The 20,090-nt window shown below is 38.8% G+C and overlaps 1 protein-coding gene across 1 annotated transcript in view; it reads left to right on the top strand.

Annotated features, from left to right (window-relative positions):
* The first annotated feature begins 7,042 nt into the window (after positions 1-7,042).
* Positions 7,043-20,090, top strand: part of LOC121375046 (NF-X1-type zinc finger protein NFXL1-like) — a 51,478-nt gene continuing 38,430 nt past the window's right edge. Inside the window, exons 1-7 of the mRNA XM_041502256.1 lie at positions 7,043-7,139; positions 10,146-10,340; positions 11,434-11,601; positions 14,756-14,868; positions 16,300-16,430; positions 17,771-17,949; positions 18,852-19,013. Coding sequence (XP_041358190.1) covers positions 10,181-10,340; positions 11,434-11,601; positions 14,756-14,868; positions 16,300-16,430; positions 17,771-17,949; positions 18,852-19,013 — 913 coding nt within the window. The 5' untranslated portion in view covers positions 7,043-7,139; positions 10,146-10,180. The remainder of the gene's footprint in view (positions 7,140-10,145; positions 10,341-11,433; positions 11,602-14,755; positions 14,869-16,299; positions 16,431-17,770; positions 17,950-18,851; positions 19,014-20,090) is intronic.

The following is a 20,090-nucleotide window of genomic DNA, read 5'->3' as shown; positions in this document are numbered from 1 at the left end:
TTTATATATATATGTGTATATATATATATATATATATATATATATATATATATATATATATATATATATATATATAACCTGCCTTAAGCGGTCATACAAGACAGTAGATAAAGTGGCCGCTTAAGACAGGTGACCGCTGATTACAGGTTGCCACATATATAGTTTTTAAAACATGTGCTGTTGTTTCTTGTTTTACTGTCTGTACTGCTAATCAACGGATGTGTGCTTCACAGTTGCCTTTAAATCAACTTATGACATATCTCCTTCAGAAAAAAAAAGCAAATTGAATGTATTAAATTAACCGTTCTCAACAAGTTTGTTTTTGTTTTCTATTTAATTATTTAAATCCTACTTCATGCGGTGGTATTGCCATATATAGTAAGTGAATCTACAAATGTCAAGCGTAGCCTGCCCAGAGGCAATTAGATGCATTGCTGAGTCATACTTTCTTAATTGATACACAGTAGAGATGTCGGAACTGAACGGTACTAGTATTCCTGAAGGTGTGAAGATCGGTTATTTGCTGCACCTTATATATGTTGTTAAAATATCCCTGTTGTTTAATAGTAAACATTTAATGTGGCCCTTAATACAGGTATTTTAGCGATTTGGGATTCGATTTAGGTGGCTGCTGGCCGCGTTAGACCGGTGACCGCTTATTATAGATGCATTTACATTATAAATCGTTTGGGAGGGGAAAAAGTGGCCGATTAAAACAGGTGACCGCAGACAACAGGTGACCGCTAGGACAGGTTTGACTGTGTGTGTGTGTGTGCGTGCGTGCGTGCGTGCGTACATACATACATACATACATGCCCACTGTTTCATGCACGTAAGCGGGATCGACCGCGTAGATTGCAGGCCCCATGCATATGGTTGAGTTAAAGAGCTTCCTTTTTATGGAAGCTTCGATAGCTCAGAGTGTATCGTGGTTAGTCTTGCAATTTGCGGGCGAATCGGTGCCACAGGTTCGAGTCCCAGCAACGGCATGGGACAATTTTTGAGGCCAGAAAGAATTTAATTACCCCCTGCGCCAGTGCATTAATATCTATGTATGTACTAGTCAACCTCGACATACATACAATATATAGATATTCATACATCAATACATAAGTAGGGGAACCTGAAATATTAATGTTAATATCAACTATTAGACCGAACATACGTTTAGACCACAGACATCCTATTAAAGAACGTTCAGGTCTGTTTATCAACACACCGAAACACATTCCATAGTTTGCACGTGCATCACGCAGTTGCCCCGTACACGTGCGTGGGGTGTCATTCTCGATATTGATAATTTCCAGGAAGGTTCATTAATCACTGTGGAACATTATTTCTATCAATCTTTTTCATTCTGTTGATCATACAGTTGTTATTATTAAAAAACATTAGTCATTTTTATTGTTTGAATTTGCGATTTACTGATAAAAAAAACGTCAACTTTCAAATTTTACTTCTGAACCCAATCGTCCTTCAAGATCTTTGGTGGTCATAAAACCTACTGTAATACTGAACTACCGGTTGTAGTGTTTGCCCAATTAATTCACTGTTATTATATAACCATTCCCCACAGCTAATATACCTTACAATTTTGGCAATTGTAAATTCTTATACATAAATAAATACATACAGACATACATGCATACATACATACATACATACATGCAATTTGCGGGCGATTCGGTGCAACAGGTTTGAGTCCCAGCAACGGCATGGGACAATTTGTGAGGACAGAAAGGATTTAATTATTCCTTGCGCCAGTGCGTTAATATCTATGTATGTAACAGTGGACCTCGATATACATACATTATATAGATATTCATACATCAATACATACTAGCCAGTGCCAGGTCGGCCCACTGTTTTGTGCACGTAAGCGGGATCGACCGCGTAGATTGTAGGCCCCATGCATGTGGTTGGGTTAAAGAACATCCTTTTTATGGATGTCTCAATAGCTCAGAGCGCATCGTGTTTAGCCTTGCAATTTGCGGGCGATTCGGTGCCACAGGTTCGAGTCCCAGCAACGGCATGGGATAATTTGTGAGGCCACAAAGGATTTAATTATCCCCTACGCCAGTGCGTTAATATCTATGTATGTAACAGTCAACCTCGACATACATACAATATATAGATATTCATACATCAATACATACATACATGCATATATACATACATACATACATACATGCATGCATACATACATAGTCAACCTCGACATACATACAATATATAGATATTCATACATCAATACATACTAGCCAGTGCCAGGTCTGCCCACTGTTTCATGCACGTAAGCGGGATCGACCGCGTAGATTGCAGGCCCCATGCATATGGTTGAGTTAAAGAGCTTCCTTTTTATGGAAGCTTCGATAGCTCAGAGCGTATCGTGGTTAGCCTTGCAATTTGGGGGCGAATCGGTGCCACAGGTTCGAGTCCCAGCAACGGCATGGGACAATTTGTGAGGCCAGAAAGGATTTAATTATCCCCTGTGCCAGTGCGTTAATATCTATGTGTGTAATAGTCAACCTCGACATACATACAATATATAGATATTCATACATCAATACATACATACATACATACATACATACATACATATACATATGCTTTGGCACCTTCCTACGCCCATGCACCGTGTTGCATTATGAACAGTCAACAGCGCCCCCTTGTGGGTGTGAGAGAATAACAAATATACCCCTTTCCCATGGATAATTGTAATATTTTGTACACAGAGTTCCTGCATTCAAATCTCTATCATTCAGTGAGACAGTATTTATGCTTCTTTCAATCTAAATAACTGTCCATAGCTAAGATGCAGGATCATATTCGGGGAGGTATTTTTGTACCACCATGCACGCACTGGTAACCTGCTAATATAGACATAAAAAAAATGAATCCACTTACCCATTTTTGCAGATAATTAAGCATAATAGTGAGGCAGCTTAGCACATTCCGGTAGTGTCGTGGTTATATCACCCCGAGTTAAGGCTGATAGGTCCTCCGCGAGTCCAAAGTATTGCACTCGAGTACTTAACGGTCAAACTCGAGTACTCGACACTTATGATAATGATGACTAAGGAATAAAGTAAAATAGCACTATGCATCTTAATTCCAATGCTGAACATGGATGCCAAATGATGCCATTGTATTGCATTCCACATATTCGACTTTTGTTTTCCTCCATGTCTCATAGCCCTACAATGTAACCGGTGGTAAGCTTTAAACAAAAATGAATTAAATGAGAGTGCTCTTCCTTGCACGGGCACTCGAGTCCTGTGAACGGATTCGAGTCTTGCTAGACTCGGCCCGTGCCCGAGTACCCGAGTACTCCTGCAGACCCTAAAGGCTGGTAGGTACTGGGTTCGCATCGCGCTACTGGCTCCCATCTAGAGCGAGTTAAAACAATATATGGATAGGTGTAAGGCCAGTACACCGACTTTTCTCTCACTAACCACTAACCTGCTGTCCTGGACAAACAGCCCAGATAGCTGAGGTGTGTGCCCAGGACAGCATATTTGAACCTTAATTGGATAGCACGAAAAAAATAAAAAAATAAAAGAGGCTCAGATAGTAAGACAAAATAGTATATATACTTAATTTGACATTTGTCATTTATTTTGTACACATTGATTTTATATTAATTTTAGCCATTACTCTTAAAGTGACAGACACTGGTTTTTCAACACTACGACCTATTTTCCAACTATTAAAACAGTTTTTGATAATTTAAATTAGAACTACTTACATTGTATTCTTTAGAATATTAATTTTCGTACACCTGAAGTGGTTCTAGTCATCCAGGTTTTTGTAATGCAGTAAAATGTATTTTTCATAATTCTAAAAATGCACGTTCGTCTGACAAGTAATGCTTATCAAATCAAGCTCTAGTTATTTTTAGACATTATTTCCCCGTTTAAACATCACAGACTTTAGGTCATCTCTGTTATAACCTTATACAAATGTGCTGCAAGTTGTAGATTAACTAAACTGAGTGCTCCATTTGCACGCACTCAATCTAGGGACTGGGCCTTTAATTTATTAGATGTGTATAAATGTATGTGCATTGTAATGTATACGTGTGTGGAACACGCGGTTGAATGATCGGCAATCCAAATAAACATATCGTATCACTGCGCACAGCTCTTCAAAAACTGTCTTAAAAAATAATTGTGACGGTTGTTTTGTCGTTAATAAATGTGAGTCGGGAACCCAGAAGAGTGATTTAAAACGCAGCAGAAAACGGACTAAGAGTGTGCCAGTGAGTGTCCATCTAATTATATCACACTTTTCTGGAGACGGCGCTCGACTTTTCGGACTATGGGATATGTGTATACATCGTATATATGAGATTCCTCGTATATTATGTTTCCACTCCCACCATCCCCCCCCCCCCCCCCCAACATCCTCCCAGAATATACTCGCGCATCTTAGCTATCCACCGGCCTCGGTGGCGTCGTGGCAGGCCATCGGTCTACAGGCTGGTAGGTACTGAGTTCGGATCCCAGTCGAGGCATGGGATTTTTAATCCAGATACCGACTCCAAACCCTGAGTGAGTGCTCCGCAAGGCTCAATGGGTAGGTGTAAACCACTTGCACCGACCAGTGATCCATAACTGGTTCAACAAAGGCCATGGTTTGTGCTATCCTGTCTGTGGGAAGCGCAAATAAAAGATCCCTTGCTGCTAATCGGAAGAGTAGCCCATGTAGTGGCGACAGCGGGATTCCTCTCAAAATCTGTGTGGTCCTTAACCATATGTCTGACGCCATATAACCGTAAATAAAATGTGTTGAGTGCGTCGTTAAATAAAACATTTCTTTCTTAGCTATCCACGGATATTTAGATTTGAAGAAGTATAAATACTCAATTTAAATGTAGTTTTAAGTTTGAAATATTTTATCTTTTTAAGGGTATTTGGTTTAAAGAATATTGATTGAATATGATATTAGCTATATTAAGATGTCTTCCTACATTGTACAACCGGATACATTATAAGGTATGAGGGCGGGCGTAGTTCAGATTTAAAGAATATTTATTGAACATGACATTAACTATATTAAGATCTCTTCCTACATTGTACAACCGGATACATTATAAGGTATGACGGCGGGCGTAGCCCAGATTTAAAGCGCGGTCGGTGAGGGATTGCGGATTGATCCCCTTCGGTTGACTCGTTTGGCTATTTCTCGTTCCAGCCAGTCCACCTTATAAGGTATGAGGGCTGGCGTAGCCCCTATTTAAAGAATATTTATTGAACATGACATTAGCTATATTAAGATCTCTTCCTACATTTTACAACCGGATACATTATAAGGTATGATGGCGGGCGTAGCCTTGATTTAAAGAATATTTATTGAACATGACATTAGCTATATTAAGATCTCTTCCTACATTTTACAACCGGATACATTTTAAGGTATGAGGGCGGGTGTAGCCCTGATTTAAAGAATATTTATTGAACATGACATTAGCTATATTAAGATCTCTTCCTACATTGTACAACCGGATACATTATAAGGTATGAGGGCGGGCGTAGTTCAGATTTAAAGAATATTTATTGAATATGACATTAGCTATATTAAGATCTCTTCCTACATTGTACAACCGGATACATTATAAGGTATGAGGGCGGGCGTAGTTCAGATTTAAAGAATATTTATTGAACATGACATTAACTATATTAAGATCTCTTCCTACATTGTACAACCGGATACATTATAAGGTATGAGAGCGGGCGTAGTTCAGATTTAAACAATATTTATTGAACATGACATTAACTATATTAAGATCTCTTCCTACATTGTACAACCGGATACATTATAAGGTATGACGGCGGGTGTAGCCCAGATTTAAAGCGCGGTCGGTGAGGGATTGCGGATTGATTCCCGTCGGTTGACTGGTTTGGCTATTTTTCGTTCCAGCCAGTCCACCACGACTGGTATATCAAAACCTGCGGTATATGATATCTTGTCTGTGGGATGTTGCATATAAAAGATCCCTTGGTACTAATGGAAACATGTAGCGGGTTTTCTCTTTAAGACAATATGTGAAAATTACCAAATGTTTAACATCCAATAGCCGATGATTAATAAATCAATGTGCTCTAGTGGTGTCGTTAAACAAAACCTTTTTTTCAATACAAGGTATATACATATAATAACATGATTAGGTAATTTTTACATTTAGTCTTAGAGAGGAAACCCGCTACATTTTTACATTTGGTAGAGTACTGGATTGAGTGTAGTCTAGCCCTGATGACTTTAGATGTTGGGTCAGGGTTACAGAGAGAGAGAGAAAGAGAGGGAGGGAGGGAGGGAGAGAGAGAGAGAGAGAGAGAGAGAGAGAGAGAGAGAGAGAGAGAGAGAGAGAGAGAGAGAGAGAGAGAGAGAGAGAGGGGGGGAGGGAGGGAGGGAGGGAGGGGAGAGAGAGAGAGAGAGAGAGAGAGAGAGAGAGAGAGAGAGAGAGAGGAGAGAGAGAGAGAGAGAGACGGAGAGAGAGAGAGAGGGGTGAAGAGAAAGAGAGAGAGAGAGGGGGTAGGGGTAGAGAGCGAGATAAAGGGAGAGAGAGAGAGAGAGAGAGAGAGAGAGAGAGAGAGAGAGAGAGAGAGAGAGAGAGAGAGAGAGAGAGAGAGAGAGAGAGAGAGAGAGAGAGAGAGAGAGAGAGAGAGAGAGAGAGAGAGAGAGAGAGAGAGAGTCAGACAGACAGACAGACAGAGACAGAGACAGAAAGACAGACATAGAGAGAGACAGACAAAGAGAGGGGGGGGGGTGGGGGGATTAGCAGCACATTTAATCACCATGCAGGTTAGAGATCCTTAATTAATTTTATAATAGACCGCTTTACATGATTGGAAGATAGATAAGTGGATGTTTGCGTTTTTTTCTCATAGGTATCTCGAACCTCCCGTAACCGTGGGACCTAACAGACTCATAGACAGGTTGGGTTGGGTAACCCCCTCCTGGCTACGCTATTACAAACCGACCTTTAAAGCTGGACCTCAGATACAGACAGGAGGGAATTACAACAACTATTTGGCGAATGGTTCAAAATGTCAGCTTCCACAAAGTTTGATGATGTGGAGTCATTTTAGTGGATAATCGGTACAAGTTACCTACAAATTGACGAAGTTAGACGGAATGTACTGCTTTGAATAATTTTTCAAATATTTAGCTTGATTTTGCATCCAATTTATTTTCAGTTTTGCAAATATTTAGGCTAATTCCTAACATTTGTGGATTAGGCATCAGCCCGATGGCGATACGGCAGTGAACATATCGATAACGGCATAAGCATTCAATTCTAAAGCATATCAATATTTATAAACAGACATTTGACAATGATTTGTTATCCACATGGCTACCTTTTTATTAGTATTTCTACGTTTCGAAAGAGCACTAAACTGGCTGTTATATATAATATAGCAAAGATTCACGCATGTGCGTCAAACGGGATCAGGATAAAACTGCACCACTGACCAAAACGGAACCATTTTCTTTCTCTTTTTTTTTGGGTGGGGGGAGGCAAAAACGGAACCAAGTTGGCTATAACGATACCTCAATGTCTCACAACTAATTATTCTTGTTCCATTTTAGCCATAGGCCTACATTTTAAAATATTTGGTGCCGTTTCAGCCAACGCTATTGTCCGAACCAAATTGTTAACAACTACGAAAAATTACTCTCCTACCTTTAATTGCTGTTAGATTTTCTCCAAAGTTTGTCCAGACACAAATCTTGAAAAAACCATTACAATGTCACAGATTCCACATACCAGATGATAACCATGTCACCTATATCAACTTCGCTGAGAGCGCATGGGGAAAAAAGCATGTAATTTTGTATCAGCTGCCATTTTGACTTTTTATGGAATATTCTTCAAGAGGTGTGAAAGGATAGGACTTAATCTAACATCATAACATGTTATGATATAAAAGCAAACGTGATGACGTCATTTTAAAAAAAAAAAAAAAAATTATTATTATTATTATTATTTTAATGATACCACTAGAGATCATCGATTTCATATTAATTGTGTCACATACTTTGGAGGCTTTCACCCCTCTTGAAGAGTATTCCATAAACAAGCACTATGGCAGACGGCAGAAAACTGCATGTATTTTTCCCTATGCAATCTCAGCAAAGACAATATCGGTGACATCGTTGCAGTCTCGTGTGTGGAATCTGTATATTTGTAGTGGTTTTTTTGCAATTTGTGTCTGGACAAACTTTGGAGGAAATCTAATGGCAATTAAAGGTAGAGAGTAATTTTTTGTAGTTGTTAACAATTTGGTTCGGACAATAGGTTCCGTTTTGCCCATAGATTTTGGTGTCATTTTAGCCAACGCTAGGTTCCGTTTTGTCCAGTTTGATTCCGTTTTTGCTTGGGGCCATTTTGGCACAGTCTGTGGTCTCACTGCTGCTGTCTATGGGCTGGAGTATGTTACCACACAAATGTAGTCCACTTGTAATGCATATAGTTGGTGAAATTCTCGGCCCAAGAATAGAACAAGTATGACTTGGTGGTTGTCCGTTTAAAAAAAAGAGCTATTTTCCATTTCATGTTTTTGTAAATTCCGTTTCAGACTACAATATGTAATTAACAATTGAACTAACACAAGTTGTGACAAATTAAAGGGTCCGAAAATTTACTCAGTGACTGGTGTCGACATGTGTCACTATTTCTCATTAAATCAAAGTAAGCCTACATATTAGTAGCGAAAAATCACATCAGGAGCAAAGGCTACAATTATAATAACTACATAAAGGATAATTATCCAACAATTAAGTGCACTGCTTTATTCAACGAGGCTTAGGGTTCACAAGACGTAAACATTTATTTTATCATCTCTTTGACAGTCTGTTATCTGCAAATTGAAGTATGCGCATGACACAGCGGAAATAAAGTAACATTGCAACGTTTAGCCAGCCGTATTTTTTACTAAACATTTGCAAACATATTTTGACTGGTGGTTCCCGAAATGGCCCATCGGTTTAATGTGTAGCGTAAAAATCTGTCTTCCGAGACACGCGTTAGCGACAAACCGCTGGCTAAATTTACTCCTGGAGAACAAAAAACTGTCCCATCTGTGCAGGCGCAACAGACTAAGCAGTAAACCAGCTCCAACTCCAGCCAGCAAATGTTTCGCTAACGTTCGCGAAGTATTTGATTGGTTCCCAATGTGACCATTTGGTTTATCGTGAAGCGCATAATCCAGTCTAGCGTTTGCCAATAGTACTGCGCACGGGTCAATCGTCAGTTTTACAGCATGTGGCAATAGTAAAATAGTATTAATTTTTTTAACTTCGCTGAAAATCGTAATTCCGTTTCACAATGGGAATCCGTCCGTTTCCCACGATCGAGGAAAATCACTAGGTGTGCACATGAATCAAAACAAAATATATTTAAAAAACAAAGGCAATGAGCAGTAATGGACGCTGTATTCGTGGGAAACTCAAAGTTTTCCTGAAGAAATTAACCCATAGAAGCCGAGCTATACATTTAGACAAGAACCAAGAAAATATGAACTGAAGTCTGAGCAACTGTGGCGAAAATAGACATCGGAAATGAGGGTAGTAAACGTCGCATGCGACGCCTTGTTTTGCAACCACTGAACATGGATTATTTTTTATAACTTATGTGGTTTTAGTGGAAACAATTATTTTAAAATTTTAATAGGTACGGTAACTTTATTCTAAACTGATGAAAATTATTTGCGTATTTTTCTAAACAAACCATAAATTTAAAGTATGCCCAATGAGCTTATCTGTTGTGTAAATTGACAAATTCATTAAACATGATCTCAGTATGAAAAATGGACATTAAAAAGTTAATTATTTTTATTTACTGCTTTCTTGTTTTATCAACAGTTAAAATTTGGCAAGTGAATTTTTCACCATGGCCAGTGAATTTTCAAATCCACTGGCCCTAGTGCAAGTGAATTTTAAAAATATTCTAGAACTCCTCTTTAAATCTTTTAATTTGGGGGGGATATCACCGCTTATAAAAAAACAACGGAAGTGGTAGCGTTTATAATTAAAATCATTTATATATATACAAATTATAGACTTTCCAAAAACAAAACTATTTTTTATCAGTTGGCGATATCAAAGCAGTCGATTCAGTGCATATGGATTTGTTGTTTCAGTGGTCTCAGCTACGGCCAGTGAGTGGAAGACGACCATGGATTCCACACCCGCTTATCTGAAGGGGCGGGGGCGAGGAAGAGGGCGGGGTGCTGGCTCTAATCCACAGCAAAATACTGGGAAACCAGGTTTCTCCTCTAGTGTGGGGCCATCATCCGGGAAATCTGCTTTGCCAGTAAACGTAAATGAAAACAACAGTGAGTACTCAGATTATTTTATTTTAATATTACTTACGACTGTTTTGGTAAGTTGATATTGTTGTGGATATGAGGCACATACATGTACACAGTATTATGATTCTATTTGTGTTCATGTACCCATGTCCTTTTGAAGTAACTTTCATCATGCACTTATTTTTTATTACCCACCAAGCCATAGATATTCTTAGGCACTTTTCTCTGTGGCACCAAATAGTCTTGTAAATTGGCATGTCTCATACACAAGACCAGTTTTATGAGGGTACCACTCTAGCAATCAGGCCAGTTGGGATTAGCTCCGACCTCTCTTGAGTGTAACATCTGTCACTGTGGAAAACAAAAGTAGTATTGCTCGATCACAAGTAGTATTCGCACGTAGTACATTCCCTTGGCTGGATTTCGTCAGCTTCGCTGCGATTGGCCAGTTTTGTCCAATCCAGGATATGCTATTTGAAAGCCTTTGTTAGACTTGGGAAGGAAGAAGGTGAGCAGTAAGTTTTTTTGTTCCAGCCCCTCTCACATCCCTGATTTTACAATATTTTAGCAAGCTGTAATTTATTTAGACTCATTATCAGTAGTCACTCGCCATGACTTGTGGATTCAATGCAGCATACACTATTAAAATTATACCAGCATGGTTTATTCTGTACCATATGACTGATACAAAATATAAATTAAATAAATAAAAAATAACCAGTGATTCAAACGAAAATGTTGAAACATAATGTATGCGAATATATCGAAATGATGACCTGTGAAAAGCATTCCATTTTTTATACCTATTATATAGCAGGTAAAATAGAAATTCGACTGCTGAAGCCATCAAAATATTGCATGTCCTTTGTTTAAGAAATGTATTCACGTAAGACTATCTCATCTGGTAGTTAGCTCAAGATTCTCTTATATACTGCTCTAAAATGCATCTCAAAGGTCCTAGTTTTTCAAACCTCATACTGTCTTATTTCTAGCAGGCCATAGTTTTTCTTAGCTGGACATTTTTGTGTTGACTTGCTTCTTTGAAAACAGAACAGCAAGTCATGTTGTACTTCCTGTTTCGAGCCCTGTAATGCAGTGAATGTTGTTGTTTTGTAAGGTATCAAAATGGCGACGGAGCGGTTTGCTGAAGTAAGTGCGAAGATACAGCAGTCCGTACAGCGCCACCTGGACGAGATGGATGACAACGGCTTCAGCTCAGACGAGGAGGAAGACATTGGTGATAATGTGCTCAACAAAGTCTTCCAGACATACTCCAATAACTTTGGTGTGTACTAATTATGTTACAATTATTAATTATTGATTATTTTGGTGTTACAGGTGCGATGATCGATTATAAAAAATCCATAATCCATTGTGTGTGAAAATGTTAACTGTAATTGTACTTCCAGTTCAGATGATGGAATTGATGTGAATGTGTCAAAGATGGTGTTTGGTTTTAAACATAAATAGTTATTAAAGGTAAAATTGGTCATTTGTATGCTCTAGGTCCCGGTGAACCTTACAATCGGTGCATGGTCGTTATTATTTAAATGCATGTTATGATCATATAATTTTAACCAATTGTGTAATCGAAAGTTGCCAACCAATTCCCAACACTAGTATTTACCTAATATGACATATTTGCAACTATTTAAACCAGCATTAACATTTACAAATGGTCAAATACAACATATTAATCCCAAAACCAAAATATACACAATAATGTGTAGACAAAACTAGAATTACTGATTCTTATTTATAACTTTGTATATGGTATGCTTTTAGTCCGCTTCCAGTTTAACCATCTGTCCATTTGTCCTACCTATAGTTTCCTGACTTTTTCACTATGCCTCAAGATACTGAGCTGACATTTTGTGATTTGCCTTATTGTGTACAATAACATATCTAGTTTGTTAACACAGTTAGGCCCTTGAACTTGGGAAATATAAAAATTTGTTGGGCCAAGCAGGGGCCATGTATTGCTTTAGAAGTACTCTAAAAATGCTTGTTTTACAGAGGAGAAGGAAAGTGTTGATATTGTTTGCCTTGTTTTACAGAGGAGAAGGGAAGTGTTGATATTGTTTGCCTTGTTTTACAGAGGAGAAGGAAAGTGTTGATATTGTTTGCCTTGTTTTACAGAGGAGAAGGGAAGTGTTGATATTGTTTGCCTTGTTTTACAGAGGAGAAGGGAAGTGTTGATATTGTTTGCCTTGTTTTACAGAGGAGAAGGAAAGTGTTGATATTGTTTGCCTTGTTTTACAGAGGAGAAGGGAAGTGTTGATATTGTTGGGCCAAGCAGGGGCCATGTATTGCTTTAGAAGTACTCTAAAAATGCTTGTTTTACAGAGGAGAAGGAAAGTGTTGATATTGTTTGCCTTGTTTTACAGAGGAGAAGGGAAGTGTTGATATTGTTTGCCTTGTTTTACAGAGGATAAGGGAAGTGTTGATATTGTTTGCCTTGTTTTACAGAGGAGAAGGAAAGTGTTGATATTGTTTGCCTTGTTTTACAGAGGAGAAGGGAAGTGTTGATATTGTTGGGCCAAGCAGGGGCCATGTATTGCTTTAGAAGTACTCTAAAAATGCTTATTTTACAGAGGAGAAGGAAAGTGTTGATATTGTTTGCCTTGTTTTACAGAGGAGAAGGGAAGTGTTGATATTGTTGGGCCAAGCAGGAGCCATGTATTGCGTTAGAAGTACTCTAAAAATGCTTGTTTTACAGAGGAGAAGGGAAGTGTTGATATTGTTTGCCTTGTTTTACAGAGGAGAAGGGAAGTGTTGATATTGTTTGCCTTGTTTTACAGAGGAGAAGGGAAGTGTTGATATTGTTTGCCTTGTTTTACAGAGGAGAAGGGAAGTGTTGATATTGTTTGCCTTGTTTTACAGAGGAGAAGGGAAGTGTTGATATTGTTTGCCTTGTTTTACAGAGGAGAAGGAAAGTGTTGATATTGTTTGCCTTGTTTTACAGAGGAGAAGGAAAGTGTTGATATTGTTTGCCTTGTTTTACAGAGGGGAAGTGTTGATATTGTTCGGCCAAGCAGGGGCCATGTATTGCTTTAGAAGTACTCTAAAAATGCTTATTTTACAGAGGAGAAGGAAAGTGTTGATATTGTTTGCCTTGTTTTACAGAGGAGAAGGGAAGTGTTGATATTGTTGGGCCAAGCAGGGGCCATGTATTGCTTTAGAAGTACTCTAAAAATGCTTGTTTTACAGAGGAGAAGGAAAGTGTTGATATTGTTTGCCTTGTTTTACAGAGGAGAAGGAAAGTGTTGATATTGTTTGCCTTGTTTTACAGAGGAGAAGGGAAGTGTTGATATTGTTTGCCTTGTTTTACAGAGGATAAGGGAAGTGTTGATATTGTTTGCCTTGTTTTACAGAGGAGAAGGGAAGTGTTGATATTGTTTGCCTTGTTTTACAGAGGAGAAGGGAAGTGTTGATATTGTTTGCCTTGTTTTACAGAGGATAAGGGAAGTGTTGATATTGTTTGCCTTGTTTTACAGAGGAGAAGGGAAGTGTTGATATTGTTTGCCTTGTTTTACAGAGGAGAAGGGAAGTGTTGATATTGTTTGCCTTGTTTTACAGAGGAGAAGGAAAGTGTTGATATTGTTTGCCTTGTTTTACAGAGGAGAAGGGAAGTGTTGATATTGTTGGGCCAAGCAGGGGCCATGTATTGCTTTAGAAGTACTCTAAAAATGCTTATTTTACAGAGGAGAAGGAAAGTGTTGATATTGTTTGCCTTGTTTTACAGAGGAGAAGGGAAGTGTTGATATTGTTGGGCCAAGCAGGGGCCATGTATTGCTTTAGAAGTACTCTAAAAATGCTTGTTTTACAGAGGAAAAGGGAAGTGTTGATATTGTTTGCCTTGTTTTACAGAGGAGAAGGGAAGTGTTGATATTGTTTGCCTTGTTTTACAGAGGAGAAGGTAAGTGTTTATATTGTTTGCCTTGTTTTACAGAGGAGAAGGGAAGTGTTGATATTGTTTGCCTTGTTTTACAGAGGAGAAGGGAAGTGTTGATATTGTTTGCCTTGTTTTACAGAGGAGAAGGGAAGTGTTGATATTGTTTGCCTTGTTTTACAGAGGAGAAGGAAAGTGTTGATATTGTTTGCCTTGTTTTACAGAGGAGAAGGGAAGTGTTGATATTGTTTGCCTTGTTTTACAGGAGAAGGAAAGTGTTGATATTGTTTGCCTTGTTTTACAGAGGAGAAGGGAAGTGTTGATATTGTTTGCCTTGTTTTACAGAGGAGAAGGGAAGTGTTGATATTGTTTGCCTTGTTTTACAGAGGAGAAGGAAAGTGTTGATATTGTTTTTCTTGTTTTACAGAGGAGGGAAGTGTTGATATTGTTTTTCTTGTTTTACAGGGGAGAAGGGAAGTGTTGATATTGTTTGCCTTATTTTACAGAGGAGGAGGGAAGTGTTGATATTGTTTTTCTTGTTTTACAGAGGAGAAGGAAAGTGTTGATATTGACAGGGCTCAGGAATATCTGCTGCACTCGTTCCGGTCTGGTTCATCGGCTTGTGTTATCTGTATTGAGACCATCAAGAAAGAAGATGCGGTAAGTGTTCCCTGCAGTTTTATTCTGTCACTATTACATCAAGATGTTTGGGATTCTTTTTTCATGTAAATGTCAGGGGTCACACTGAAAAGAAATTTTGTTTTAGCCAATGTAACATTTTTGAAAATTATTAAAAAGTGGTTAATTTAACCTTTAAACTACTGGATTAATTTTTGACAAAAACAACGTTGAATGGGTACAAATTTATAACTTTTACTCGCATACATTGACTTTAATGTTTTATAAATACATAAAATAAAGTTCATATTTGAATCGGTAAGTATTATTTTCGTGGGTTTTTGTAATTTTTATGATATTTTTGATCAGTTAATATTTATTATCAAATTTGCTGTTACAATCAGCTATCGACCCCTGAAAATAACCCCAACGTCCTGCCATTGTTGTCAAGCAAAAATACTTGCCAAAAATAACTTTTTGAACTAAAAATTCCAAGTTATTTTCCATTGAAAAACGGAAACCTAAAGCAGCCATAGTGTCAGTAACTGTTTCCTGTTTTGTATTTCCTGTGAGTGTCGTGTGCAAAACGGCGGGAAATATGAATTTGGGAATGCACTGTATGTAGTCTGGTGTGATGTCGGGCGAGATTGAATAACAGTTTATTAGCCAAATACTAATTGTTTGTTTATTGCAGTTAGCTGCAAAGTTATGTCATTGGAATAATGACATCATTCAAATTAAAAATAGCTAAGTAAATAATGATATGCATTTGTTGTTTATGTTAGTTTGAGACTATTCAAATAATTGTTAGTTCCTTTTTGAGCAGAAAACATGTTTCATCAGGGTTATTACAATCGAGGAGTGTTGAATACATTTATAAACTGTCCAATTACGTACACTGAAATCTTTGAGTTACATTTTAATTTTTTTTAGAAAGATTATAGCAAGAGAACTGCTTTTTAAACTTTGTCAAAGTATATGAAACACAGTGTCTAATTTCTAAAGATTTCAAACCTAGAACCACCGAGTCGGGGCACTTATGCAGTGTGTCCACGTCTCCTTTATTTCATGATTCTGCTAGATCTCCTTTATTTCCTCCTCTTTTTTTTGGACAAATCTCCTTTGGAAAAAAGGAGATTGTCTGCATTTTTTTGGGCTTATTTCCTCACAACTGAGTGTTTAATTATATTCAAGTGACTTATACTTTCAAATTGACCTCCTTCTGCAATAAAACACTGGTTTATATGGGTGTATTGTCTGTTTTCCCATTCCACATCCCCCCCTCTCGAACTCGCCTCCTACGGCTGTTTTGCAGCTGCAAATAAAGGCTACGGCTTTAGTTTGTTTATTTTCATTTCTAGTCTGTGGATACACTGTTATGGTCTGTTTTGTTTTTATTATGTACCCTCAAATTATTTTCTGGCAGAAAGCCTGATGTGTTATAAATATAATATTTTACTACTTTTGTTCCAGATCTGGACGTGCAGTGGGTGTTGCTGTATGTTTCACATGCAGTGTATTCAGAAGTGGGTACGTGAAGGAGTCTACATCCAGAAATACCAGGCTGGGGATGACGCGTCCACCGACAACATTCCCTGGCACTGGTAAATACTTGATACACTGGCACTGTTCACACTCAGACAACATACATGAAAGGAATATGTTTGAAATCTCAGGATATTTCTAACAACGGCTGTTTGAGCTTTAATATTGTTTAGGTTGTTTAGAACATTTGTTTGCAATTTGTTTTGTGTTTAATTAAAAGAATAAAAATGTGAAATTTAAAAAAATTATTTTAGAAGCTGACTGACCCTGTCTAATTTATTCCGATATATTCCTGGAAACACTCAATTGTTTATTTTTAGATATGTTTAGGGAATCAAAATGGCAGAGAAAAAACCCCCGTTAAACCTTGAACACTGTGTAAAATGTTTAAAGTTTGTTTTGTTTAACGACACCACTGGAGCATATTGATTAATTAATTAATCATCGGCTATTGGATGTCAAACATTTGGTAATTCTGACTCGTAGTCATCAGAGGAAACCTGCTACATTTGTCCTAATGCAGCAATGGATCTTTTATATGTACTGCATATTAACAGGACGTTTTGTTTTTTAAAACTATTTTCATGTGGATGTAATTCTTAATTATTTAAGTGCATTGTGTTGGTGTATTGTTACTTCCCGTTTTACAGACATGTACTCATTCTGTTATACTGGCCTTGGTGGTGTCGTGGTAGGCCATCAGTCTACAGGCTGGTAGGTACTGGGTTCGGATCCCAGTCGAGGCATGGGGTTTTACAGACATGTACTCATTCTCTTATCTCCATCTTTATGGGGCCAGGGCATAGCCCAGTGGTAAAGCTACTGCTGATGGACAGTCGGTCTAGGATCGATCCTCGTCTGTGGGCCCATTGGGCAATTTTTAATTTCAACAAGTGCGCCACGACTGGTATATAAAAAAAGCCATGGTATGTGCTATCCTCTCTGTCATGGTGCGTATAATAGATCCCTTGCCACTAACTACTCACTATGACTATATGTCAGAATTACCAAATGTTTAACATCCAATAGCCGATGATTAATAAATTAATGTATTTTAGTGGTGTCGTTAAATAAAACAAACTTTAATTTCTCATTAGAGCCCGTACGCCATGACTGGTATAAGGCTATGTATATGCTATCCTGTTTGTGATGGTGCATATAAAAGATCCTTTGCTACTAATTGAAAAATGTTGCAGGTTTCCTCTCCAAGACTCAGGATCATCCAATAGCTGATGATTAATAAATCAATTTGCTTTAGTTTTATTGTTAAACAAAACAAACTTTTTTGTTTATCTTGCACAAGAACTTACCTATATATTCTTGCACAAAATAAACTTGTGTAATAAATAGTTAAAGAAAACGAAGTTTAAATTTGACCTGTATGTTTTTTGGTTTCCAGTCCTAAGTGTCGCCATGAGTATGAGCCGAGTGCCTGTCCGACTAAGTACTTCTGTTTCTGTGGCAAGGTGCAGGACCCCAAGTTCGACCCGTGGCTTGTCCCACACTCATGTGGACAGACGTGCAACACACGACTCAGACCGGACTGCGGACATTCCTGTCTTCTCCTCTGTCATCCAGGTCTAGTATTCAGTCATTTCGTATATACCAGATTAAACAAATAATTAGCAGCCAGGCTTTCTGCTAGAAAATAATTTGAGGGTACGAAATAGAAACAAAACCCACCATAAATGTCCTAATAGGTGGTTATGGGATTGAAATGTTTTGCAATTGACCACTGCATTCCATGTGCTTTGTCACATTTTGAACAGCAGTTCTCTTACTATCATTTATCTGAAAATTTTAAAAATGTATCCATTTAACCCTCTGTACCCTGTGGCAGAAACCTTGGTTGCGAAATTCTTCTTAGAAATAGAACTTAGGCATGTCTTTCCCTCTATTTATATTTGTTTTTTTTAACTGCAGTGGTTGAATTAACGATGTTCAGATATATACATACATAAACACTTACATCTGCTTTGCTAAGTCATTTACACTATGATTCGTTTGAATTGTAACTTTGTCCTCAAAACAAGGTTTATTCTGTAACTAATAAAAGTTTATTTTGATATGGTTTTTAAACAAATTCAAATTCAGCTCTTTTTTCTTCTTTTTTTGCATAAATTAATTTTCACACAAGAAATTCAATTTGACCCAGAATGCCAAGAATAGACCTTTATCTTAGTACAGTCTTCATCATGAGCAAAATGAAGGCGAGCTGTAGATCACTCGTGAAATTGTGCTAGGTGAGCAATCATGTGAACATTTTATTGTGTGGTCATCAATCTGCTACTTTCTTAAAACTGTTGTGGTGAGAGTGCCGGGGACCGAGTGTGATCACTCATCTTTCCAGGCGAATACAAGTATGGTAAAGTTTTCAGCTTTCTAAAATATCTTTCCAGGTTTTACTTTTAAATGGGTGTCAGATCCCCATTTTACATGTTTGTGTCTCAGGATAACAGGTGAAATGTTTGTTGTTGCAGGTCCTTGTCCTCCATGCCCCAAGCTCGTCAAATCGACGTGTTACTGCGGGAAGCAAGCTCCACAAATGCGCCGGTGCAGTGCTCGTACCTGGGCCTGTGGTCAGCCTTGTGGTAAAGAGCTGTCTTGTAGACACCACAAGTGTCAACAGCCATGTCACCCAGGTGAGTTAGGAGGTAGCTCAGTGGTAGAGTGCTGTGGTCAGCCTTGTGGTAAAGAGCTGTCTTGTAGACACCACAAGTGTCAACAGCCATGTCACCCAGGTGAGTTAGGAGGTAGCTCAGTGGTAGAGTGCTGTGGTCAGCCTTGTGGTAAAGAGCTGTCTTGTAGACACCACAAGTGTCAACAGCCATGTCACCCAGGTGAGTTAGGAGGTAGCTCAGTGGTAGAGTGCTGTGGTCAGCCTTGTGGTAAAGAGCTGTCTTGTAGACACCACAAGTGTCAACAGCCATGTCACCCAGGTGAGTTAGGAGGTAGCTCAGTGGTAGAGTGCTGTGGTCAGCCTTGTGGTAAAGAGCTGTCTTGCGGACACCACAAGTGTCAACAGCCATGTCACCCAGGTGAGTTAGGAGATAGCTCAGTGGTAGAGTGCTGTGGTCAGCCTTGTGGTAAAGAGCTGTCTTGCGGACACCACAAGTGTCAACAGCCATGTCACCCAGGTGAGTTAGGAGATAGCTCAGTGGTAGAGTGCTGTGGTCAGCCTTGTGGTAAAGAGCTGTCTTGTAGACACCACAAGTGTCAACAGCCATGTCACCCAGGTGAGTTAGGAGATAGCTCAGTGGTAGAGTGCTGTGGTCAGCCTTGTGGTAAAGAGCTGTCTTGTAGACACCACAAGTGTCAACAGCCATGTCACCCAGGTGAGTTAGGAGGTAGCTCAGTGGTAAAGAGCTGTCTTGTAGACACCACAAGTGTCAACAGCCATGTCACCCAGGTGAGTTAGGAGGTAGCTCAGTGGTAGAGTGCTGTGGTCAGCCTTGTAGTAAAGAGCTGTCTTGTAGACACCACAAGTGTCAACAGCCATGTCACCCAGGTGAGTTAAGAGGTAGCTCAGTGGTAAAGAGCTGTCTTGTAGACACCACAAGTGTCAACAGCCATGTCACCCAGGTGAGTTAGGAGGTAGCTCAGTGGTAGAGTGCTGTGGTCAGCCTTGTAGTAAAGAGCTGTCTTGTAGACACCACAAGTGTCAACAGCCATGTCACCCAGGTGAGTTAGGAGGTAGCTCAGTGGTAGAGTGCTGTGGT

The sequence above is a fragment of the Gigantopelta aegis genome, chromosome 6, assembly GCF_016097555.1.
Source record: "Gigantopelta aegis isolate Gae_Host chromosome 6, Gae_host_genome, whole genome shotgun sequence".
Lineage (NCBI taxonomy): Eukaryota > Metazoa > Mollusca > Gastropoda > Neomphalida > Peltospiridae > Gigantopelta > Gigantopelta aegis.
The sequence above is the reverse complement of the archived record's forward strand: the minus strand, read 5'-3'. Positions and strand labels throughout refer to the sequence as shown.